The 25,102-nt window shown below is 38.2% G+C and overlaps 1 protein-coding gene across 6 annotated transcripts in view; it reads right to left on the reverse strand.

The window, feature by feature from the left end:
• The window catches only part of CCSER1 (coiled-coil serine rich protein 1), a 1,577,476-nt gene that overhangs the window by 964,297 nt on the left and 588,077 nt on the right, over positions 1 to 25,102 (reverse strand). For all 6 annotated transcript variants that reach the window (XR_007517628.1, XM_049885715.1, XM_049885716.1 and 3 more), the window contains one exon: positions 22,303 to 22,380. Coding sequence is in view for 5 of the 6 variants with exons in the window: in XM_049885715.1 (XP_049741672.1) it covers positions 22,303 to 22,380 (78 nt within the window). In the remaining variant the exon portion in view is untranslated. The remainder of the gene's footprint in view (positions 1 to 22,302; positions 22,381 to 25,102) is intronic.

Raw genomic sequence — 25,102 nt, forward strand, 5'->3', positions numbered from 1 at the left:
GAAGAAAGCAAGAGGTCATTAAAAAGACAGGAAAGAAAGAAAAGACCAAGATGGATGTCAGAGGTGACTCTGAAACTTGCTCTCGAACATCGAGCAGCTAAAGCAAAAGGAAGAATTGATGAAGTAAAAGAACTGAACAGAAGATTTCAAAGGGCTTCTCAAGAAGACAAAGTAAAGTATTATAATGACGTGCAAAGAGCTGGAGATGGAAAACTAAAAGGGAAGAAGACGCTCGGCGTTTCTCAAGCTGAAAGAATTGAAGAAAAAATTCAAGCTCTAAGTTGCAATAGTGAAGGATTCCATGGGGAAAATATTAAATGATGCAGGAAGCATCAAAAGAAGATGGAAGAAATACACAGAGTCATTATACCAAAAAGAATTAGTCGATGTTCAACCATTTCAAGAGGTGGCATATGATCAGGAACCAATGGTACTGAAGGAAGAAGTCCAAGCTGCTCTGAAGGCATTGGTGAAAAACAAAGCTGCAGGAATTGACGGACTATCAATTGAGATGTTTCAACAAACAGATGCAGCACTGGAGGTGCTCAATTGTCTATGCCAAGATACATGGAAAACAGCTTCCTGGCCAACTGACTGGAAGAGATCCATATTTATCCCTATTCCCAAAAAAGGTGACCCAAACCAAATGTTGAAATTATAGAACAATATCGTTAATATCACAAGCAAGCAAAATTTTGCTGAAGATCATTCAAAAGCTGCTGCAGCAGTATATCAACAGGGAACTGCCAGATATTCAGGCCAGTTTCAGAAGAGGACGTGGAACCAGGTATATCACTGCTGATGTCAGATGGATCCTAGCTGAAAGCAGAGAATACCAGAAGGATGTTTACCTGTGTTTTATTGACTATGCAAAGGCATTTGACTGTGTGGATCATAACAAACTATGGATAACACTGCAAAGAATGGGAATTCCAAAACACTTAATTGTGCTCATGAGGAATCTTTACATAGATAAAGTGGTTGTTCGTACAGGACAAGGGGATACTGATTGGTTTAAAGTTAGGAAAGGCGTGCGTCAGGGTTGTATTCTTTCACCATACCTATTCAATCTGTATGCTGAGCAAATAATCCCAGAAGCTGGACTATATGAAGAAGAACGGGGCGTCAGGATTGGAGGAAGACTCATAAACAACCTGCGTTATGCAGATGACACAATCTTGCTTGCTGAAAGTGAAGAGGATTTGAAGCACTTACTAATGAAGATCAGAGACCACGGCCTTCAGTTTGGATTGCACCTCAACATAAGGAAAACAAAAATCCTCACAATTGGACCAATGAGCAACATATGACAAATGGAGAAAAGACTGAAGTTGTCAAGGGTTTCATTTTACCTGGATCCAAAATCAACAGTCATGGAAGCAGCAGTCAAGAAACCAAAAGAAGCATTGCATTGGATAAAGGACCTCTTTAAAGTGTTGAAGAGCAAAGATGTCACCTGGAAGACTAAGGTGTGCCAGACCCAAGCCATGGTATTCTTAATCGCATCATATGCATGTGAAAGCTGGACAATGAATAAGGAAAACCGAAGAAGAATTGACGCCTTTGAAATGTGGTGTTGGCGAAGAATATTGAATATACCATGGACTGACAAAAGAATGAACAAATCTGTCTTAGAAGTACAACCAGAATGCTCCTTAGAAGCAAGGATGGAGAGACTGCGTCTTACATACTTTGGACATGTTGTCAGGAGGGATCAGTCCCTGGGGGAGGACATCATGCTTGGCAGAGTACAGGGTCAGCAGAAAAGAGGAAGATCCTCAATGAGGTGGATTGACACAGTGGCTGCAACAATAAGCTCAAGCATAGCAAGGACTGTAAGGATGGCTTAGGACCAGGCAATGTTTCTTTCTGTTGTGCATAGGGTCGCTATGAGTTGGAACCGACTCGACGGCACCTAACAACAACAACAACAGTAAAAAATGTCTGCTGGAGCATTATGCTGTTTTAAAAACTATCTATATGGGATCAAAGTTATAATACCTACTCAAATGACTAGATGATAACCTTAAGGAGCAGTGAATTTATGTTAACAGGGGAAGAACAACTCAGAAAAGGAGGGGAGAAGGGTTGCAGAACTCAAAGAATGTAATCGATGTCACTGAATTGTACATGTATAAGCAGCTGAATTAATGTACATTTTATTGTGCATATTTTCAACAACAACAAAACAAAATTAAGAGGAAAAAAAAACACACCCCCTGAAATGACAAGTGGCTCACTGTGCCCAAACTGTATAAACAATATAATTTATGCTGAATATTCAATTCCTTTCTGGGAATCTGGAATTTTGGTACATGTTACGCAGACAGTGACTACATGAACAGTCCCCAGTAAACACCTTGGGCACTGAGCCGTTAACGTGCTTCCCTCGGCAGAAGCATAGCCCGAATTTTGCTGCATTTTCATTGCTGGGGGAAGGGTGTGCTCCATGTGACTTGTTGAGTTCCATGAGTCCTTCTAATAAATCTCCAAACATAGTGGCAGTCTTGGGGACCCTTGACACATTCTATGACTACTTACCCAATATAAAGATGTAAACGTGAAGTTGTATATTTCTGGGTTTAGTCAGTAATTGGCTTGGAAGCTTCCACTTTCTTTTTTCTTGGAACTTTCACTCTGAGAGAAGCCAGTTGCCACATAGCAAGTCTAACTACTCTAAAAACACAATGCTGTGAGGGAACTTAAGCCAGCCCATGGAGAGTATGGGTGGATGGGTGACAGCGAGACAGAAAAAGAGAGAGAAAAAGGGAGAGAGAGAAAGAGAGGAGGAGAGAGAGAGAGAGACAGACAGACAGAGAGAAAGCAAGAAGCTCAACAAGCTTCCAGTAGTTCCAGCCATATCAGCCCAGGCAGCATACAAGTGAACAATGAACATCATCTTGGAAGTTAGCCTGGATTCTCTAGAGGAACAAAACCAGTGAAACTTATATATAAATAGAGAGAGAGAGAGAGAGGTGATAGACAGACAGACCGACAGACAGATGGACAGACTGATTTACTTCAAGGAAATGGCTCATGCAATTGGGAGGAAACGGTTCACACAACTGTGGGGGCTGGCAAGTCCCAAATCCGTGGGTTAGGGGGCAAGCTAGAGACCTCAGCTGACACGTGAGCTTGCAGGGGTTGGCAAATCCAAAATCTGTAGGTCAGATGGCAGGCTGAAGCCTTCCGCAGGCTTATGTCCCAGGAACCAGAGATCAGGCAAAGAAAAAAGCGTATGGTTGAGACAGAATGAGCTTTGCCAGAACATCCATTTACATATTGAAGGCAGGGCAGACCCCAAGGAAACTCCTCTTTTAAATGATGATTGGCTGATCACATAAGATCACATAACATACAGCGATAACATTATATCACATTATGGAAGAGCACTCAGCCCAGCATCTGTCAGGCCACTGAGAATCATAGCCTAGCCATGCTGACACACAACATTAACCATCACAGAAGTCTAGCCCACTTAAGGCTTTTAGCCACTGTCTGACATTAACCACATGTAAAACCTCAAACAAGAATTGCCCAGATGAGCTCATTCAACCTACAAAATCATGAGTGAAAATAATAAATTATTGTTTTAGGTCGCTGAGTTTTGGAAAGGTTACAAAACAATACATAACTGAAAATTTTTTCATTTTTGTCATTAAAAATAATTCCTTATACTATACATATTATACATGCTGTGTTGTACAACAACACAGTAACAATACATATTACAAATAATGAATCCCTTTAAAATTTATTCCCACTAGGGAAGAACATTAAAGCCATTCTGTATTTGAAATTATTTTCATAATGTAAGTTGATTCCTTAAACATAAAATCATACACTGATTTTATATTCCAAGTTCATCAGCTAGGTCATAGAAATTTTTCTTTTTTGCCTGCTTATTTCTTCCGCTAAGCACTAACTCATCGCTGTTGAGATGATTCTGACTCACAGCGACCCTAAAAGTAATCTTTATGGATGCAGACTGTTACATCTTTCTCCTGTGGATAGGCTGATGGGTCTGAAGTGCCAACCTTTTGCTTAGCAGCCAAGCACTTAAACACTCTGCCACAAGGCTTCTCCACTAAGCCCTAAGAAGTCATATTTTTATCACGAAATAAGCTATCTATGTGAGGAGCAAATTCTTTAGACAAACCAAGCAGCCATGGTTTTTTCTGTTCCTCTCCCTGCTGGCATCTTTAGGACTCAGAACAAACCAACTTCCCTTCTCCCCCCAGTGAGTCTGAATGTTTGTTAGCAAGATGAAAACAATACAGTTCTGGGCTAACCACCCTCAACCTCCTTAGGAAGTCGGGGTGGTGGGGGAGGCGGGTGGGGGGATGATGCAGTAGGATGTCTGTTAAAAACAAAAAAACAAACCCTTTGCCATTGAGTCGATTCTGACTCATAGCAACCCTACAGGGCTTTCCAGTGTGTAGTCTTTTTTTTTAGTCTTTACGGAGGAGCCCCAGGGGTGCAGTGGTTAAAGTGCTTGGCTGCTAACTGAAAGGCTGTCAGTTCAAACCCACTAGCTGCTCTGGGAGAGAAGGATGTGGCAGTCTGCTTCTGTAAAGGTTTACAGCCTTGGAAACCCTATGGGGCAGTTCTACTCTGTCCTGTAGTGTTGCTATGAGTCAGAAAAGACAGCGGTGGGTTTTGGTTTGGGAATCTTCAGGGAAGTGTAAGGGGCGGGGGAGAGCTTGCACTCAGGAAGAGGAAGAGGCAGGGGGTGGTGACATTCCTCAACAAGACAGTCCCTACAAAGGAAGAGACAAGGGGTGGTGACATTCCTCAGTAAGATGGTCCCTACATAGTTTAACTTTAAGCCAAGGAAATGATCTTTACAGGAGCCCTTAATTTGATAAAGTCCTTAACTTGATAAAGTCCCTAACTTGATAAGGTCCCTAACTTGGTAATTAAACCTTAAGCCAAGGAAACAGTCTTCATAGGGGGTCCTGTCCTGGCTGTTAAATGTTAACAGAGAGAGATAAGAGACAAGTGGGGTACAAAAAAAAAAAAAAACACAGCCAGCCGTGGAGTCAATTCGGACTCATAGGGACCCTACAGGACAGAGTAGAACTGCCCCCATAGAATTTCCAAGGAGCACCTGGCAGAAAAAAACGACTATCAGGGCACTCAGATTCTTTCTCTACCTGAGTAGCCCACTTGATGCTTCCTAGTCAAGTGTGCTTTTATTACTAACCCTCTGCTTGCTAGTAAACCTCTGCTCGCTTGGCATTATTTGTCTCAGTGTTTGAATTCTTACCTACACTGAAGAGAAGAACCGAGGCCGTTCTCTGGTCAGAGAAGCAGACTGCCATACCTCTCTCTCAGAGTGGCTGCTGGCTTTGAACTGCTGACCTTTTGGTAAGCAGCTGAGCACTTAACTACTGTGCCACCAGGGCTCCACTTAGGATGTCTGTTAGCAGGGTTACAAGATACAATTAGTCACTTAGGCTACGAATATAAAATAGCTGGGAGAGGAGTTTTCTGAGTCTCCTCAGCTATGGTGCAGGTGGGGCACACATAGCATAAATTTACAGCCCACCTAAGTGAACCAACTTGACCAAGGGAAGACCGGCAGTAGGTAGGCTCCCATTTAAGCCCCTTACCCATGGCACAAAGTGGAATGTGCAAGGAAGAGTTACCCTCTCTGCCCAGACAGCTTTTGAGGGGGGACTGTTCGTGACGGAACTTTTCCCAGTTGTATGCTGTCTGATTTCTGTAAGTAATAAAAGCTGCTTTCTGTGTGCTAACATGTGTTCAGGCTCTGATGGGAGGGACATGATATTTATGGAGCAATCCACATTAATGATTGGTGCTCTTTTTCTAAGAGCCTCCCAGCTATTTAGAAATTGGGTACCACCTGTGAGCACCACGCAGCTTTAGAGCGTTGTCTTATAGTTATGGCGTAGTCAGCAGGATGTGTTGTTCTACAATCTAACAGAATCTACCACAAATTATAAGGTAAAACCAGCTTTCAGTTAGCTGGGACAGAAAATAGAGTACAATAAGTTAGCGTTCCTTGTAAGACTCAATATTACTCCTAGTAAAACTACATTATCTGCCAGCTCACATTTAATCTCTCTGCTTCCCTATTACTAACAAAATGAAACCAACCAACCAAACAACAATGATTTGTTAATTTCTGTATCACGATATCTACTCGTTTGCAACATCAGAAAGATAGAGAAAAATAGGAAAATAGAGCACTAGAATTAGGAATCATCCTTGACTTGTCTAGCAAATCCTGCTGACTCAACTTCCAAACTCTATACAAAATCCAGTCATCTCTCACCCACGGAAGACTCCACTTCCTTCCTCTACCATGCCCCCTTGTTGCCTGATATCTAAACAGAAAACAAAAAAGTAATAGTTTTAAAATAAAGTCTGATTATCTCATTATTTTTCTCAAAATCCCGCAATGGTTTCCCATCTAGACTAAAATCTTTACCATCTTACCAAGTCTTCTTTGCCATGGCCAAACGGCGTTACTTAACCTGGTGTCTCTCTGATGCTATCTCTCATCACTCACCCCTTCATTCACTCCACTCCACTTACAATGGCTCCCTTGCTGATCCTAAAAAGGCCAAGTGTTCTGCCTCATAGCTTTTGCACTGGCTGTTCTCAAGCTTATTCCCAGAGATACATGAATGGCTTTCTTCCTGTCTTCCTTACGGTCTCTACTAAAATGTTCCCCAATCAGAATGGCCTTCCTTGACCATTCTTTTTAAAACAGCAACACACTCCAGTATCATCTTCTAACCTCCCCTTCCAGTTTTATTTTTCTTCATAATGTGTATCACCCCTACCTGACAAGTTATAGATTTGTTTATTGTCTTCACTAGAATCCAACACTATAAACGTAGGTATTTAGCCTGTGCTGTTAACACTGAAGCATCAGCGCCTAGGGTATTCTATGCACCTGATAAAAACCAAAACCGTTGCTGTGGAGTCAATTCTGACTCATAGTGATCCTACAGGGCAGGGTAGAGCTGCCCCATAGGGTTTCCAAGGAACAGCTGGTGTATTCAAACTGCTGACCTTTGGGTTAGGAGCTGAGCTCTTAATCATTGTGCCACCAGGGCTCCGGTACTTGATAAATTGCCATTGAATCAACAAATCGAATGTTTGAATAAATGGATTAATAAATAAATGGCCAGAAGTGAAAAACTATACCATAGTGGGCTCTTTCCAGGATTTCCAAAAAGGGATTTCCAATAATAGAGAGAACATTAAATTCACTAAATGAAAAGCAACAGTAAACACACACATGAAAAATCTATGAAGGATGCACAACAGATGACGTGGTGGAAGCCATGTTACGATTCGGACCTTCCCTCCTGGAGTCTCCAAATATGCTCTTTTCCGTTATGGTATTGTCAGACAAGATAATCTGACACTACTTAGTACACTGATGTTATATAAAATAGTGAAATAGCAAGTTTCCTGGCCCCCCCCCCACAATAGGTTTTTCCAAGTATTCTAATGTGGTTGAAAAATAGCCTTTCAGTGGAAGCTGCACATTTAGGAGGTTACCAGATTACCTTACTATGGAGGTTAGGGGAATTTTACTATGGTGTATTTCTGATGAAAAGATACTATATGTCCTTATTGTGACAGAAACTGTTATATTTTTGTTTCTGCAATATTTTATTTACTGGTTTACCCTTAAGACAAATTCCTTATATTTGCTCCTTCTTCCTCACAATTAACGAACATTTCCATTAATTATCTTCATAAGATGAATCTGATATTAGAGCTTAAGTGAATACTCGAGGGCATAAAATGAATAGCATGATTTGTAGGAATGAATATTGAACATTAACATTCATTGCAGTAAGGGATTCATGTTTAAAATACATTTCTACGCTCACATTTGAATATAAAGTACAAGAGGCTGAGTAATAACATTTCTGTTTCATGTTATTATTTACAACATATAGGACTTACTTGATTTAAACTTGGAGATCTCTCTTATATAAAAAATATTAGCATATGTATTACTTAATTGACTGGACAGCAAATACCACTAACGCCACCAAGCACTTTCCATTTATTAAGTTGTTTAACATTGCAAGAACCCGTTGAGGAAGAGGTTATGTTGTTCCCATTTTATAGATGGAGAAATTGAGACACATAGTAACTGGTTCAAGGTTGCACAGCCAGGTAAGTGGCAGAACTGGGATTCAGTCCCATATAGTCTTCTAACTAGCCAATGTTGCCTCTATGTTCCCAACTCTTTTTCTCTTCTCTGATTTGTTAAAAATAAATATGGTTCTTAAAACAGAAGTGGTCAATATAATAAAGAGAGGGTTAAAAAAAAGTATGACTTATCCAAAGAGTTGATGGCTGATAGTTGTATATTTTCTGTGCACTATTTATTTTACATAGTTGGTGGCAAACTATATAAAAATCACATGAACTGTTACCACATGTTACTAAATCCTGAGTTCAGTTATCTATGGCTAAGTGTATTTAAGCATCATTTTTCCCCCTAATATTCCAGCATTTTGTGACAGGATAAATTTTTTGAAACATTAATTTATCTCACTCAATTTCCTCCTGTTAGCCTCTTGTTGAAACAAGGTGCCCCTGTGCTTCTTAAAGTGAGGTTCGTATTAGGGCAGAAGAATTTTTAGATGTTTCAGAAAATTCATTCCCTCACTTCCATTTTAAAAAGAACATTAAGGAAATTTTTCTAGTGTCTTGGCTGGTTTAAGGAAAGAGAGAAAATCTCCAAAGGAAACTTGAAAAGATAAAGCTTCTCTATTCAGAACAAATCCAAATTTCTTGCCATCGAGTCAATTCCAACTCATAGCGATCCTATAGGACAGGGTAGAACTGCCCCACAGGGTTTCCAAGGAGCACCTGGTAGATTTGAACTGTCAGCATTTGGGTTAGCAGCCAAACTCTTAACCACTAAGCCGCTAGGGTTTCCAAAGTTTCTCTGGTCTAGACTAAAAGGTAATTTCTGAAGATTAGGGAAATAGCTCAGAGAATCTTTAGTTTCACAAACAGTGGAGACCTAAGGAAGAGCTTAACACCACTCTGTGTCTGTTTTCTGGGGAAGATGATTGGATCTCTGAGAAGTTGGCTCTACTGTGTATTCTAAGCGCTGGGATACTCAAACTCATTTAGACATTCCTGGAACTCAAATATCACAAGGAAGCAGCAAGTAGTAGTCAATACTCCAGTAAAGGTAATGAGTTGTTTTTTAGTTTGGACGGACAATTGGTGAATGGAGGGTATTCTTCCAGTACTTTTTGCACTTTTGAAGTAGAGTCAAAAGAAAAAAAAAATTCTTTCCAGTTGAACTGAGGCCTCAAAGTCAATAATTGGTTAAAGAAAATATCCTTGAGAGGAGGCGGAGCCAAGATGGCGGACTAGGCAGACGCTACCTCGGATCCCTCTTACAACAAAGACACGGAAAAACAAGTGAATCGATCACATACATAACAATCTACGAACCCTGAACAACAAACACAGATTTAGAGACGGAGAACGAACTAATACGGGGAAGCAGCGATTGTTTCCAGAGCCTGGAGCCAGCATACCAGTCAGGTACGGCACAAGCACAGAGACCTGCTCCACCCCCCTGAACTAACCCCGGGAGGGGGACTAGCCGGTTCCACGGGCGGCGTGGGACGCAGCCGTTAGGAGAAGTCCCCGGGAGGCAGTGACTGATCTTGGAGCAGAAAGAGCAGCACCCGAGCCGGGGAACCGTCCCACAGGGATTTGGACTGCACGCAGGTACGCCATAAACACGGAGAGTTGCTCCACCCCCTGAACTAACCCCGGGAAGGTGACCATCCGGGTCGCGCGGGCGGCGTGGGACGCAGCCGGTAGGAGAAGTCCCCGGGAGGCAGCGACTGGTATTGGAGCGGGGAGAACAGCGTTCCAGCCGGGACACTCGGTCGCGGCACAAGCACGGGGAGCTACTCCACCCATCTGAACTAACCCCGGGAGGGGGCCCACCTGGTTCACGGGGACGGCACGGCCACGCGGCTGGAGGGACGAGAAGTCCCCGGGAGGCAGCGACTGATTTTGGAGTCGAGAGTGCACCGTCCCAGTAGGGGAGCCTTGACGCTGGGCGTGGGGCTGGAAGCGGAGGATCTGACCGTGACTCCAGCGGGCCAGACCCCCCGGGGGCAATCTCCACACAGACAGCACACATAGGCGACGCGCCCGCGGGAATCTCAGATATAATAGTCTTTCCAAGCAAGACAAGCAACTCTGGCTATATTCTGAAGTGCTACTCTCCTATCTCTCTGTTCCCTCCCCCACCCTCCCCAGGCGGCTTCATTAACATCTGAATAGCCTGAGCCAGAGGGAGAACTCTGATAGGGATCTGACTGCAGTTTTTTTTTTAGCGGATTTTCTGGAAAAACTAGTTTCCCAGTGATGGCTCGGAGACAACAATCCATATCAAACCACTTAAAGAAGCAGACCGTGACAGCTTCTCCAACTCCCCAAACAAAAGAATCAAAATCTTTCCCAAATGAAGATACAATTTTGGAATTATCAGATACAGAATATAAAAAACTAATTTACAGAATGCTTAATGATATCACAAATGAAATTAGGATATCTGCAGAAAAAGCCAAGGAACACACTGATAAAACTGTTGAAGAACTCAAAAAGATTATTCAAGAACATACTGGAAAAATTAATAAGTTGCAAGAATCCATAGAGAGACAACATGTAGAAATCCAAAAGATTAACAATAAAATAACAGAATTAGACAACACACTAGGAAGTCAGAGGAGCAGACTCGAGCAATTAGAATGCAGACTGGGACATCTGGAGGACCAGGGAATCAACACCAACATAGCTGAAAAAAAATCAGATAAAAGAATTAAAAAAAATGAAGAAACCCTAAGAATTATGTGGGACTCTATCAAGAAGGATAACCTGCGGGTGATTGGAGTCCCAGAACAGGGAGGGGGGACAGAAAACACAGAGAAAATAGTTGAAGAACTTCTGACAGAAAACTTCCCTGACATCATGAAAGACGAAAGGATATCTATCCAAGATGCTCATCGAACCCCATTTAAGATTGATCCAAAAAGAAAAACACCAAGACATATTATCATCAAACTCACCAAAACCAAAGATAAACAGAAAATTTTAAAAGCAGCCAGGGAGAAAAGAAAGGTTTCCTTCAAGGGAGAATCAATAAGAATATGTTCTGACTACTCAGCAGAAACCATGCAGGCAAGAAGGGAATGGGACGACATATACAGAACACTGAAGGAGAAGAACTGCCAACCAAGGATCATATATCCAGCAAAACTCTCTCTGAAATATGAAGGCGAAATTAAGATATTTACAGACAAACACAAGTTTAGAGAATTTGCAAAAACCAAACCAAAGCTACAAGAAATACTAAAGGATATTGTTTGGTCAGGGAACCAATAATATCAGATATCAGCACAACACAAGGTCACAAAACAGAACGTCCTGATATCAACTCAAATAGGGAAATCACAAAAACAAACAAATTAAGATTAATTAAAAAAAAATACACATAACAGGGAATCATGGAAGTCAATAGGTAAAAGATCACAATAATCAAAAAGAGGGACTAAATACAGGAGGCATTGAACTGCCATATGGAGAGTGATACAAGGCGATATAGAACAATACAAGTTAGGTTTTTACTTAGAAAAATAGGGGTATATAATGAGGTAACCACAAAAAGGTATAACAACTCTATAACTCAAGACAAAAACCAAGAAAAACGTAACGACTCAACTAACATAAAGTCAAACACTATGAAAGTGAGGATCTCACAATTTACTAAGAAAAACGCCTCAGCACAAAAAAGTATGTGGAAAAATGAAATTGTCAACAACACACATAAAAAGGCATCAAAATGACAGCACTAAAAACTTATTTATCTATAATTACCCTGAATGTAAATGGACTAAATGCACCAATAAAGAGACAGAGAGTCACAGACTGGATAAAGAAACACGATCCATCTATATGCTGCCTACAAGAGACACACCTTAGACTTAGAGACACAAACAAACTAAAACTCAAAGGATGGAAAAAAGTATATCAAGCAAACAATAAGCAAAAAAGAAGAGGAGTAGCAATATTAATTTCTGACAAAATAGACTTTAGACTTAAATCCACCACAAAGGATAAAGAAGGACACTATATAATGATAAAAGGGACAATTGATCAGGAAGACATAACCATATTAAATATTTACGCACCCAATGACAGGGCTGCAAGATATATAAATCAAATTTTAACAGAACTGAAAAGCGAGATAGATACCTCCACAATTATAGTAGGAGACTTCAACACACCCCTTTCGGAGAAGGACAGGACATCCAGTAAGAAGCTCAACAGAGACACGGAAGATCTAATTACAACAATCAACCAACTTGACCTCATTGACTTATACAGAACTCTCCACCCAACTGCTGCAAAATATACTTTTTTTTCTAGCGCACATGGAACATTCTCTAGAATAGACCACATATTAGGTCATAAAACAAACCTTTGCAGAGTCCAAAACATCGAAATATTACAAAGCATCTTCTCAGACCACAAGGCAATAAAACTAGAGATCAATAACAGAAGAACGAGGGAAAAGAAATCAAATACTTGGAAAATGAACAATACCCTCCTGAAAAAAGACTGGGTTATAGAAGACATCAAGGAGGGAATAAGGAAATTCATAGACAGCAACGAGAATGAAAATACTTCCTATCAAAACCTCTGGGACACAGCAAAAGCAGTGCTCAGAGGTCAATTTATATCAATAAATGCACACATACAAAAAGAAGAAAGAGCCAAAATCAGAGAACTGTCCCTACAACTTGAACAAATAGAAAGTGAGCAACAAAAGAATCCATCAGGCACCAGAAGAAAACAAATAATAAAAATTAGAGCTGAACTAAATGAATTAGAGAACAGAAAAACAATTGAAAGAATTAACAAAGCCAAAAGCTGGTTCTTTGAAAAAATTAACAAAATTGATAAACCATTGGCTAGACTGACTAAAGAAATACAGGAAAGGAAACAAATAACCCGAATAAGAAATGAGAAGGACCACATCACAACAGAACCAAATGAAATTAAAAGAATCATTTCAGATTATTATGAAAAATTGTACTCTAACAAATTTGAAAACCTAGAAGAAATGGATGAATTCCTTGAAAAACACTACCTACCTAAACTAACACATTCAGAAGCAGAACAACTAAATAGACCCATAACAAAAAAAGAGATTGAAACGGTAATCAAAAAACTCCCAACAAAAAAAAGTCCTGGCCCGGACGGCTTCACTGCAGAGTTCTACCAAATTTTCAGAGAAGAGTTAACACCACTACTACTAAAGGTATTCCAAAGCATAGAAAATGACGGAATACTACCCAACTCATTCTATGAAGCCACCATCTCCCTGATACCAAAACCAGGTAAAGACATTACAAAAAAAGAAAATTATAGACCTATATCCCTCATGAACATTGATGCAAAAATCCTCAACAAAATTCTAGCCAATAGAATCCAACAACACATCAAAAAAATAATTCACCCTGATCAAGTGGGATTTATACCAGGTATGCAAGGCTGGTTTAATATCAGAAAAACCATTAATGTAATCCATCACATAAATAAAACAAAAGACAAAAACCACATGATCTTATCAATTGATGCAGAAAAGGCATTTGACAAAGTCCAACACCCATTTATGATAAAAACTCTTACCAAAATAGGAATTGAAGGAAAATTCCTCAACATAATAAAGGGCATCTATGCAAAGCCAACAGCCAATATCACTCTAAATGGAGAGAACCTGAAAGCATTTCCCTTGAGAACGGGAACCAGACAAGGATGCCCTTTATCACCGCTCTTATTCAACATCGTGTTGGAAGTCTTAGCCAGGGCAATCAGGCTAGACAAAGAAATAAAAGGTATCCGGATTGGCAAGGAAGAAGTAAAGTTATCACTATTTGCAGATGACATGATTGTATACACAGAAAACCCTAAGGAATCCTCCAGAAAACTACTGAAACTAATAGAAGAGTTTGGCAGAGTCTCAGGTTATAAAATAAACATACAAAAATCACTTGGATTCCTCTACATCAACAAAAAGAACACCGAAGAGGAAATAACCAAATCAATACCATTCACGGTAGCCCCCAAGAAGATAAGATACTTAGGAATAAATCTTACCAAGGATGTAAAAGACCTATACAAAGAAAACTACAAAGCTCTACTACAAGAAATTCAAAAGGACATACTTAAGTGGAAAAACATACCTTGCTCATGGATAGGAAGACTTAACATAGTAAAAATGTCTATACTACCAAAAGCCATCTATACATTTAACGCACTTCCGATCCAAATTCCAATGTCATATTTTAAGGGGATAGAGAAACAAATCACCAATTTCATATGGAAGGGAAAAAAGCCCCGGATAAGCAAAGCACTACTGAAAAAGAAGAAGAAAGTGGGAGGCCTCACCTTACCTGACTTCAGAACCTATTATACAGCCACAGTAGTCAAAACAGCCTGGTATTGGTACAACAACAGACACATAGACCAATGGAACAGAATTGAGAACCCAGACATAGATCCATCCACGTATGAGCAGCTGATATTTGACAAAGGACCAGTGTCAATTAACTGGGGAAAAGACAGCCTTTTTAACAAATGGTGCTGGCATAACTGGATATCCATTTGCAAAAAAATGAAACAGGACCCATACCTCACACCATGCACAAAAACTAACTCCAAGTGGATCAAAGACCTAAACATAAAGACTAAAACGATAAAGATCATGGAAGAAAAAATTGGGACAACCCTAGGAGCCCTAATACAAGGTATAAACAGAATACAAAACATTACCAAAAATGATGAAGAGAAACCCGATAACTGGGAGCTCCTAAAAATCAAACACCTATGCTCATCTAAAGACTTCACCAAAAGAGTAAAAAGACCACCTACAGATTGGGAAAGAATTTTCAGCTATGACATCTCCGACCAGCGCCTGATCTCTAAAATCTACATGATTCTGTCAAAACTCAACCACAAAAAGACAAACAACCCAATCAAGAAGTGGGCAAAGGATATGAACACACATTTCTCTAAAGAAGATATTCAGGCAGCCAACAGATACATGAGAAAATGCTCTCGATCATTAGCCATTAGAGAAATGCAAATTAAAACTACGATGAGATTCCATCTCACACCAGCAAGGCTGGCATTAATCCAAAAAACACAAAATAATAAATGTTGGAGAGGCTGCGGAGAGATTGGAACTCTCATACACTGCTGGTGGGAATGTAAAATGGTACAACCACTTTGGAAATCTATCTGGCGTTATCTTAAACAGTTAGAAATAGAACTACCATACAACCCAGAAATCCCACTCCTCGGAATATACCCTAGAGATACAAGAGCCTTCATACAAACAGATATATCCACACCCATGTTTATTGCAGCTCTGTTTACAATAGCAAAAAGTTGGAAGCAACCAAGGTGTCCATCAACGGATGAATGGGTAAATAAATTGTGGTATATTCACACAATGGAATACTAAGCATCGATAAAGAACAGTGACGAATCTCTGAAACATTTCATAACATGGAGGAACCTGGAAGGCATTATGCTGAGCGAAATGAGTCAGAGGCAAAAGGACAAATACTGTATAAGACCACTATTATAAGATCTTGAGAAATAGTAAACCTGAGAAGAACACATACTTTTGTGGTTACGAGGGGGGGAGGGAGGGAGGGTGGGAGAGGGTTTTTTATTGATTAATCAGTAGATAAGAACTGCTTTAGGTGAAGGGAAAGACAACACTCAATACATGGAAGGTCAGCTCAATTGGACTGGACCAAAAGCAAAGAAGTTCCCGGGATAAAATGAATGCTTCAAAGCTCAGCGGAGCAAGCGCGGGGGTCTGGGGAACATGGTTTGCGGGGACTTCTAAGTCAATTGGCAAAATAATTCTATTATGAAATCATTCTGCATCCCACTTTGAAATGTGGCGTCTGGGGTCTTAAATGCTAACAAGCAGCCATCTAAGATGCAGCAATTGGTCTCAACCCACCTGGAGCAAAGGAAAATGAAGAACACCAAGTCCACATGACAACTAAGAGCCCAAGAGACAGAAAGGGCCACATGAACCAGAGACCTACATCATCCTGAGACCAGAAGAACTAGTTGGTGCCCGGCCACAATCGATGACTGCCCTGACAGGGAGCTCAGCAGAGGACCCCTGAGGGAGCAGGAGAGCAGTGGGATGCAGACCCCAAATTCTCATAAGAAGACCAAACTTAATGGTCTGACTGAGACTGGAGGAATCCCGGCGGTCATGCTCTCCAGACCTCCTGTTGACACAGGACAGGAACCATCCCTGAAGACAACTCATCAGACATGAAAGGGACTGGTCAGCGGGTGGGAGAGAGACGCTGATGAAGAGTGAGCTAATTATATCAGGTGTACACTTGAGATTGTGTTGGCAACTCTTGTCTGGAGGGGGGATGGGAGGATAGAGAGAGAGGGAAGCCGGCAAAATTGTCAAGAAAGGAGAGACTGAAAGGGCTGACTCAAGACGGGGAGAGTAAGTGGGAGTAGGGAGTGAGATGTATGTAAACTTATATGTGACAGACTGATTGGATTTGTAAACGTTCACTTGAAGCTTAATAAAAGTTATTATAAAAAAAAAAAAAAAAAAAAAAAAAATATCCTTGAGCATTTGTTTATGGATTTAGATTCATATCTGCTATAAGGTCATTTGAATTTAGGACTTCCAGGCGTAGTAATTCTATGGGGCAATTCTACTCTGTCCTATAGGGTTGCTATGAGTCGGAATCTACTCAATGGCAATGGGTTTGGTTTGCTTTGGTTTGGTTTTAGTGGCCTAGTGGTTAAGAGCTACAGCTGCTAACCAAAGGTCATCATTTGAATCCACCAGGCGCTCCTGGAAACTCTATGGGGCAGTTCTACTCTGAACCACAGGGTCGCTATGAGTTGGAATCAACTTGACGGCAATGGTTTTTTTTATTATTTGCTAACCAAAAGGTCAGCAGTTCAAATCCACTAGCCGATCCTTATAAACCTTATGAGGCAGCTCTACTCTGTCCTTAGGGTCCTTATGAGTTGAAATTGGCATGATGGCAACTTTTTTTTTTTTTAATTATAATAGAGGAGTTCCTGGAAGGCAAAAACCTTTAAGCACTTGACTACTAGCCAAAGGGTTGATGCTTTGAATCCACCCATAGATGCCTAGGAAAACAGGCCTGGAGAACTGCTTCCTCGAAAAGATTATGGAGCAGTTCTACCCTACACACATGGGGTTGCCATGAGTCGGAATGAATTCGAGGTCAACTAACAACAGCAGCATAATAACAGAAGGTGATGATATTGGATAACAAACACCCTTTCATGATATAGCTAATAAAAGAAAAGATGCTTTTTTGGAGGAAAAGTGACTAAATCCTAGCCATCATGCTTCATTGAAGTACCAGTGAATTTTAAAAAGTGTGATGGATATGATGGGCAAACAGAACATGACCTATGAGAAAGTGCACTATTATGGAAAGGTCAGGACCACAGAGCCAGCTTTAGCTTCAGGAATGTTAGTTCCAGGCATGGGTGTTGAAAAATGTGTATGTTGTAAAATAGCTGTGTATATACACATGAATTGAAGGAGTCATACACTAAAAAACAGTGATATTTAATGGTCCCGATGCGTATTTGGTGTAGATAGATTATCTGACTAAGCCTTACACAGGGAAAGAGGCAGCAGTCTATATTGGAAGAGATTAGATGGTTGACAGAAGCCAGGGAGAACTGCAGAGGGAAAGGTAGAAATGGGTAGAATGGGTATAACAAAATTGACAATGTCAATTTTGATTAGCATTTCCTAAAGAAAATCATAAAATTTTACCTTAACTATTATTAAGTATTCTGTTACATTTTTTTCTCAGAATTCTCAGCCCGAATGATCTTGAACTTTTATGATTCTATTATGGTCATTTAATGAAATATTGTTTCCACCTATGTGAAAATTGGTTATCCTTTGTCCCAATCGGAATGGTGGGATGTTTCAGACCACATGTGTAGTTTATGTAATGCTGAATAATCTGTTAAAAAAAAAAATACATTTGCCTTTTATTTCCAAATATATGTCCATAACAATTATGAAAAAATTATGAAAGCTTGGAATCCTGTAAATTTCTTAGAACGAAGAGACTGACTTAAAATTCCGTGAGTTTATTAATTGTATTATATGTGAGGAATTGTGAATTAACATCACACAATCTTCTATGCAGGGATCAAACTTAACTGCTTTCATTGCCAGGCATGAATACAATGTGGAACGGTGAGGACTGTGGTTCTTTAAAGTTCACAGTCACCTGTCTAAATGGAGAAACCCTACTCATCTTTAGTCAATTGGTCCTATTTAGAAATAAAAAGCACAAAGTTCCAGATTTTCCAGTTGCTTAAGAAAAGCTTGGATGGATTTTTGTGGGAAAAGTCTCATTTTTGAAACACCAAATAAGTTAAACAAAACGATACAGCCATGTTTTTTAAACAGTAAACTCAAGAAGTTTAGCAGGGAATGAACTATTCTGTGACAGGAATGCAGGAGTAAGGAAGTATGTGTGTCTTGGATTATGTTCCAGGACAGATCTGTTTTTAAATACTTAAAAATTGAATTGAAGAGCAGGCTCCAATACTAAAAAAGTTGAAAAACACTACCCTATTGGTGGGGGCAGGAGGCGGAGGGGAGTGTTTGGTCCCAAACAAGATTTAAATGTCACCTTTAGCATATGTAAACCTGAAGTTTAACCTACTTATCTTAATTCCTTGGTAAATTTCTTGGGGTGCCCCAGGATCCTACCCAGTTTTCTTCCACATTTAACATAAAGGATATTACTATGGTACAATTTTATAAATAATTAATTTCTCATCTAAAATTTGAGTTGAGAATAAAGGCATAGATAGTTCAGGAAATTAATTATTAAGTATATATTTTAAAACATATATATTGTCTTTATTTCAAATGCTATGATTAATATCAATTTAGTCTGAATGCCCTTCTGAAGATAGCATTTAAAGGAAAGCATTCAGTTTGATAGAAACTTGAACCAAAACAAGATATTTTCCTCCAACTGTTATATGGGTACTTCTACAACATGCCAAGAAAAGGGAGAGAAGGGAGAGAAGGCCTCATTTTCAGCAACCTAATTACTTCTGGAGGAAAGTGAAAATTAAAAACCAACAAAACGCTTATCTTTCAGAGGCTTTGCTCTACTATTATTAGAAAGAATGGTGATGAGACTGGGTGCTTGAATCATAATTTCCTATATCTTGCTTTCATCTTAATTGGGTGGATATTGTTTTTAGTTGACCTCAAGTCAATTCTGACTCATGGTGACCTCATGTGTATCAGAGTAGAACTGTGGCCCATACGATTTTCAAGACTGCTACCTCTTGGAAGCAGATCACGAGGGCTGTCTTCTGAGGCACCTCTGGGTAAGTTCGAACCACCAACCTTTTCGCTAGTGGTCGAGCACTTAACCATTTATGCCACCCAGGGGCATTTATAATGTTCTATAAAGGAAAACAAAGGGGCTAAAGAAGATTAATCTTATTCTAATTTGAAGGCCATGCCCCATTCATGGGGTGGGGTGGGGGGAATGAGAGGAAAAAAGTGATTTTTTTCTTTTTACCACGTTGATCAAATACCATAATTTTTAACAGAGTTTTAGACATATTACAACATCAGTGTTTTTTTCAGAGTATAGTTATAAGAAAAATTAAATGTCTGCTATGTGTTAAATACTTATCAACATGTTTGCTAAGGCAAAAATCTGTTGCCATCGAGTTGATTCCGACACCATGATAAATGGAGAAAAGACTGAAGTTGCCAAGGATTTCATTTTAGTTGGATCCACAGTCAACATCCATGGAAACAGCAGTCAGGAAATCAAAGGATGCATTCCATTGAGCAAATCTGCTACCAAAGACCTTTTTAAGTGTTAAAAAGCAAAGATGTCACCTTGAAGACTAAGGTGTGCCTGAACCAAGCTATAGTGTTTTCAGTCACCTCATATGCATGCAAAAGGTGGACAATGAATAAGGAAGCCAGAAGAACTGACGCCTTTGAACTATGGTGTTGACAAAGAATATTGTATATACCACGGGCTGCCAAAAGAATGAACAAATCTGTCTTGGAAGAAGTACAGCCAAAATGCTCCTTAGAAGCAAGGATGGCGAGAATTTGTCTCACATACTTTGGACATGTTACCAGGAGGGATCAGTCCCTGGAGAAGGACATCATGCTTGGTAAAGTAAAGAGTCAGCAAAAAAGAAGACTCTCAACGAGATGGATTGACACAGTGGCTACAACAATGGGCTCAAGCATAACAATGATTGTGAGGATGGTGTAGGACCGGGCAGCGCTTAGTTCTGTTGTACACAGAGTTGCTGTGAGTCGGAAGTGACTTGACCGCACTTAACAACAACAATACTGCTAAGGGTATCAAAATGTTTTCCATATATTTTATGTTTACATACAGACAAAAAGTATTCTATTACTCATTTGCACAAGGACAACTTATGAATGAAAAATAAAAGAAGCAAATGCAGGAGTTCTAGTTCATAATATCAAAAACCGATTTTCCATACTTTGAAATACTAGTGGGATATTTTAATTTCTGGGAAAAAAGTATGTGTATATATATATATGTATACACACACACACACACACACACATTCCTTTTCACAAAGGGTAAAATAAAAGTACTATAGCTATATTGGCCATCAAAAGCCAATATTATGTATAACACACACAAAAAAGGACATATAAGAAGCACTTGAAATTTTAATTGCTTGTAAAACCACTTATACACATTTACACAGAAATGATATTGATCTTTTTGAACCCGTCAGAGAAATCAGCTAAAATAATTATATACGTATTAGTTTTACATCAGCAGATTCTGCAATGTATCTAACCTTTTCTTTTAGCTCTCTTAAAAAATACGTTAATTTTCAAGGAACATATTCGTTATCAACATAGTAAAACAAGAATTGTTTCTAATGAAGCCTTGAAAATTCAACAAAAGTCTTGTTAACAACATGATATTTTTGTAAATTTTGTCCCATGCACTATAGGATGGAAATATCGAGTAGCACTCAACTTTGAAATATTACTTTTATTTTCTCCTTTTGCTGTTGAATAATAAAGGAAATATTTCTCAATAAGTAATGAAATTAGAAGAGTGTTAGGTATTTAAAAATTCTCTGCTATAGAAGTGAGCTCTTAACAATTGACTATCATTAAGCAAAGAAACATCCATGATTAGAAAACTGATGACCCTCAATGGAATTCATAGCCTCCTGTAATTTCATTTCAACAATACAGAAAATATTGAGTGGATGGAAATCCAGGCCATCCACTGTACTATGTGTAAGCAATATGAAGTTGAGTAAGTCATAGCCCTCATATGAGAAAGAAAAAGAGGAAAAAAAGAAAAAAAAACTCACAACTCTGTAAGATACAAAAATCATGAAAATACAATGAACCCAAAAAGTGCCAACCCATGTTTACACTGAACTATACTGAAATCACTGCACATAAGTAAATTAATATTACATTTTATTTTCCATGATCTTAAGGAATGCTTTTAGTTACAATAATCTTAACAAAATCCAAACACTCATGGTATATGTTTAAAATAGCTAATCTATAAACTTTAGCTTAAAGGGAACCACATAATCTTAAATGACAAAATCGGAAGACCTTCATATTTATAACATATATAGCCTCCCAAAGTAAAGAAATCTACTAGTCATAATGTGTTTGAGGAAGGATTCTATTCTTTAGTTTAGATAATTATTTTGTAAATATTATGTAAGTAATGATTGATGACCTAGAATTGCTAATGAGAATTTAACCTTTAGATGAAGACTGAAGCCTTGAAAATTCTTTCTAACCTTACTACTTAAATTAATAAAGATAAAAGATTTTAAACCTCTAACTCATTTGACATCAAACTATTACAATAAATGTCTGTCTCTTAAATGTAAGACAATGTGTACCAGAAAATATTAATTTGTGTTGCAAACCTTTATCATTATTTAGCAACCAAAATAAAAACAGAGAAAAAAAAATCAGTATTTGAAATGAGAACTTTAAATATTAAAACAGTTTACATCATTTATGCATAAACTATTTTAAAAATGTAAATTAACCATTGTGATGTAACTATACTAAAAACATTTAAAACATTTTTTATTTGCTCAATGTTTTACCTTGAAAGGCAAAGGCTCTTCAGCAAGAGGACTAACAGGAAGTGAAGCAGTGCTACTTGCTGGACTCATCTCTGAACTCTGCAAAAAAAAAAAAAAAATTGAGTTAAAGAAATACACTTCTGTAATCATTTTTATTACTAATTTAGAAATTAAAGCTTCTTACCAAAATAAAAATCAAATAAATAAATGAAATATAAATGTGGAAAAATTCTAATTATTTGTATATAATAAATACTTTCTTATTTAGAAATAAATATTTTTCTGGAAAAGTAGTCAAATTATCATCTTTCAATGTATGTTTCAAGTGCATTCCAGTAAATGAAATGATCTCTTATGTTAGAATGACATTTAGTATTCTTTGTTTATCTTTTTATTCAAAGTAAAACTATGTAATAATTCACTATGTTTCTATTTTGAGCTTTCAGGCTGATTTTGAAATGTGTGTTATATTTGTTTCTTTTATAGAGTTTTAAATCATCATATATGTTGTTTTCATTATGAAAGTCATTACTAGTTGCCAGTTACTGTCACGTTGATTCTGACTCATAGCGACCTTATAGGACAGAGTAGAGCTTCCCCATAGGGTATCCAAGAAACACCCAGTGTATTCAACCCGCTGACCTTTTGGTTAGCAGCCATAGCTCTTAACCACTGCACCACCAGGGTTTCCATGAAAGTTGTATCTACCATTAATATTCAGTTATAAAATGCAGAAATATTCATTTTTCATGGGTAAACATGTTATACCTTTTGAATTTTAGACTGTGAATTTGTTATCTAGTGTAAGTAAATAAAAACTACATATTATTAAATTTGTAAATAGTAAATACACTCTTATATCCTGTATTTTTTTAAATCAAATCTCATGATGCACCAGATAATTAATGTGAGTTAGTTACTGACTTTAATTTCTGAATGTATCAAGAGCTTCTGGTCCATTTATTTAATCAAAGCCAGGAAATGTTTATATAAGGATAAAAAGTATTCTATTACTCATTTACACAAGGAAGAAACAGAGCTCAAGACTTTTGAGCTGTTTTTCTTAATATTAGATACCTCATGGGAACTTGAGTATGTCACAATAATTCGTAAGTAGTTTAATTATCTGATATTTTCCTGAAGTTCTGATAGCCTGCAGTTTATTGAAGTATCATGCTCTTAAAAATAATATATTCAGCAGACAGAAATGGTATTGAGTTGTAAAAATTTAGATTTCTGACCCATATTCTTGCAGAATATGAAGGTTTTTCAACATCTATAAGAAGATAAGCTCAATATTAAGCTTCACTGTAAACTTTTAGGGTTGAGGCCTCCCATGCTTCCCAGGAATCAGTGTGTCATTCTAAGGACTGTTGAAAGCAGACTTCAAAATTTGCATCGTGTAACATCAATTCTTAGAATGTCATTCTTAGAGAAAATCTTGCTCTAGCTTTAACTTTCAAATCCATCTTATAGTGTGACAATTTAATTCTACTGCTCTTTGGAAATCTTGAGATAAATGTTTTCAAAAACCAATCTTACACGACAACGTGTGATAAACTACACTTAATTATCAAGTTGAGAAATACAAGGCAAAAAATAGAATAAAACTATCTTTGTTTTTAGTTTACTTTGTTTCCCATTTGCTTTTCAGTGATCTGTAATTTAGGTGTCATTCCAATTTGTTTATCCTTTTGGATAAAATATTAACAGTAGACCATTTGGAAATTCATTAGGTCTCTGTGTATAATAACAGCATAGAATTTAAAATTCAAGTTTCATTTTTAAATGTTCTTAATAAATGTATAAATTGGGCAGTTATTTTTTACCCAAGAAAATGAGATATTTTTACATGTATTTGAAGTATTTTGTTATATGAGCCCAGATTTCATTTTCTCTTTGTTACTGAGGAAAACATGTTAGTTTTATTAGATCAAAATATTCTTTATTAACAACTAGTGCCCAGATCTTGGTTTCTAATACCATTTTCTGATGAAAGAAATCAGGGCTCGTTGACTGATTCTAGGGACGGGGTAGTGAATGTACAGGATGTGTCCAGAGCATCTTGTGGTTCTAGAAAGAGAAAAAGTGGCCACCCCAAAAACTAAAAATAAAAAAGGATGGGTACAGGCCAAAAGGACAAAGGAGTCAACATGAAAGAGTTCCTAATGGCCAAAGCTGGAACAATTTGAGCAACAACATAAATAACATATTATTGGATTAAACATAAAGTACATATAAAACAAATATCCATGAGTCCATACTGACATGAATGATTGAATAAATAAATGAAATCTATTTAATCATTTGAATAAATAAATAGAGGAAAAGAGACAAATCTTTACCAAAGAAGCTCAATTTATAAAGGTAATTGCCCTCTTTAAGAGAGAGAATTTAATCGCACCCCACACACCCAACATCCAGGGATAGTCTGCAAAAACCTGATCTGTCAAGGTCATCAAGGATAAGGTCAGAATAGGCTAGGGAGACATGGTGACTAAATATAATGCGGTATGCTTGATGGGACTCTGGAATAGAAAAAAGGACATTAGGGAAAACTGGTGAAATCTGAATACATTGTTGAGTTTAATTAATAGTAATGTACCAGTGTGACAGCAAAGATGGCACCCAGGGGACTAAGGTGCACCAGATCTAATCCATGGTATTTTCAATTACCTCATATGCATGGAAAAGCTGGACAACATATAAGGAAGACCAAAGAGGAACCGATGTGTTTGAATTATGGTGTTGGTGAAGAATACTGAATATACCACCAACTGCCAGAAGAACAAACGTATCTGTCTTGGAAGAAGTACAGCCA

This window comes from Elephas maximus, chromosome 5 (genome assembly GCF_024166365.1).
Source record: "Elephas maximus indicus isolate mEleMax1 chromosome 5, mEleMax1 primary haplotype, whole genome shotgun sequence".
NCBI lineage: Eukaryota > Metazoa > Chordata > Mammalia > Proboscidea > Elephantidae > Elephas > Elephas maximus.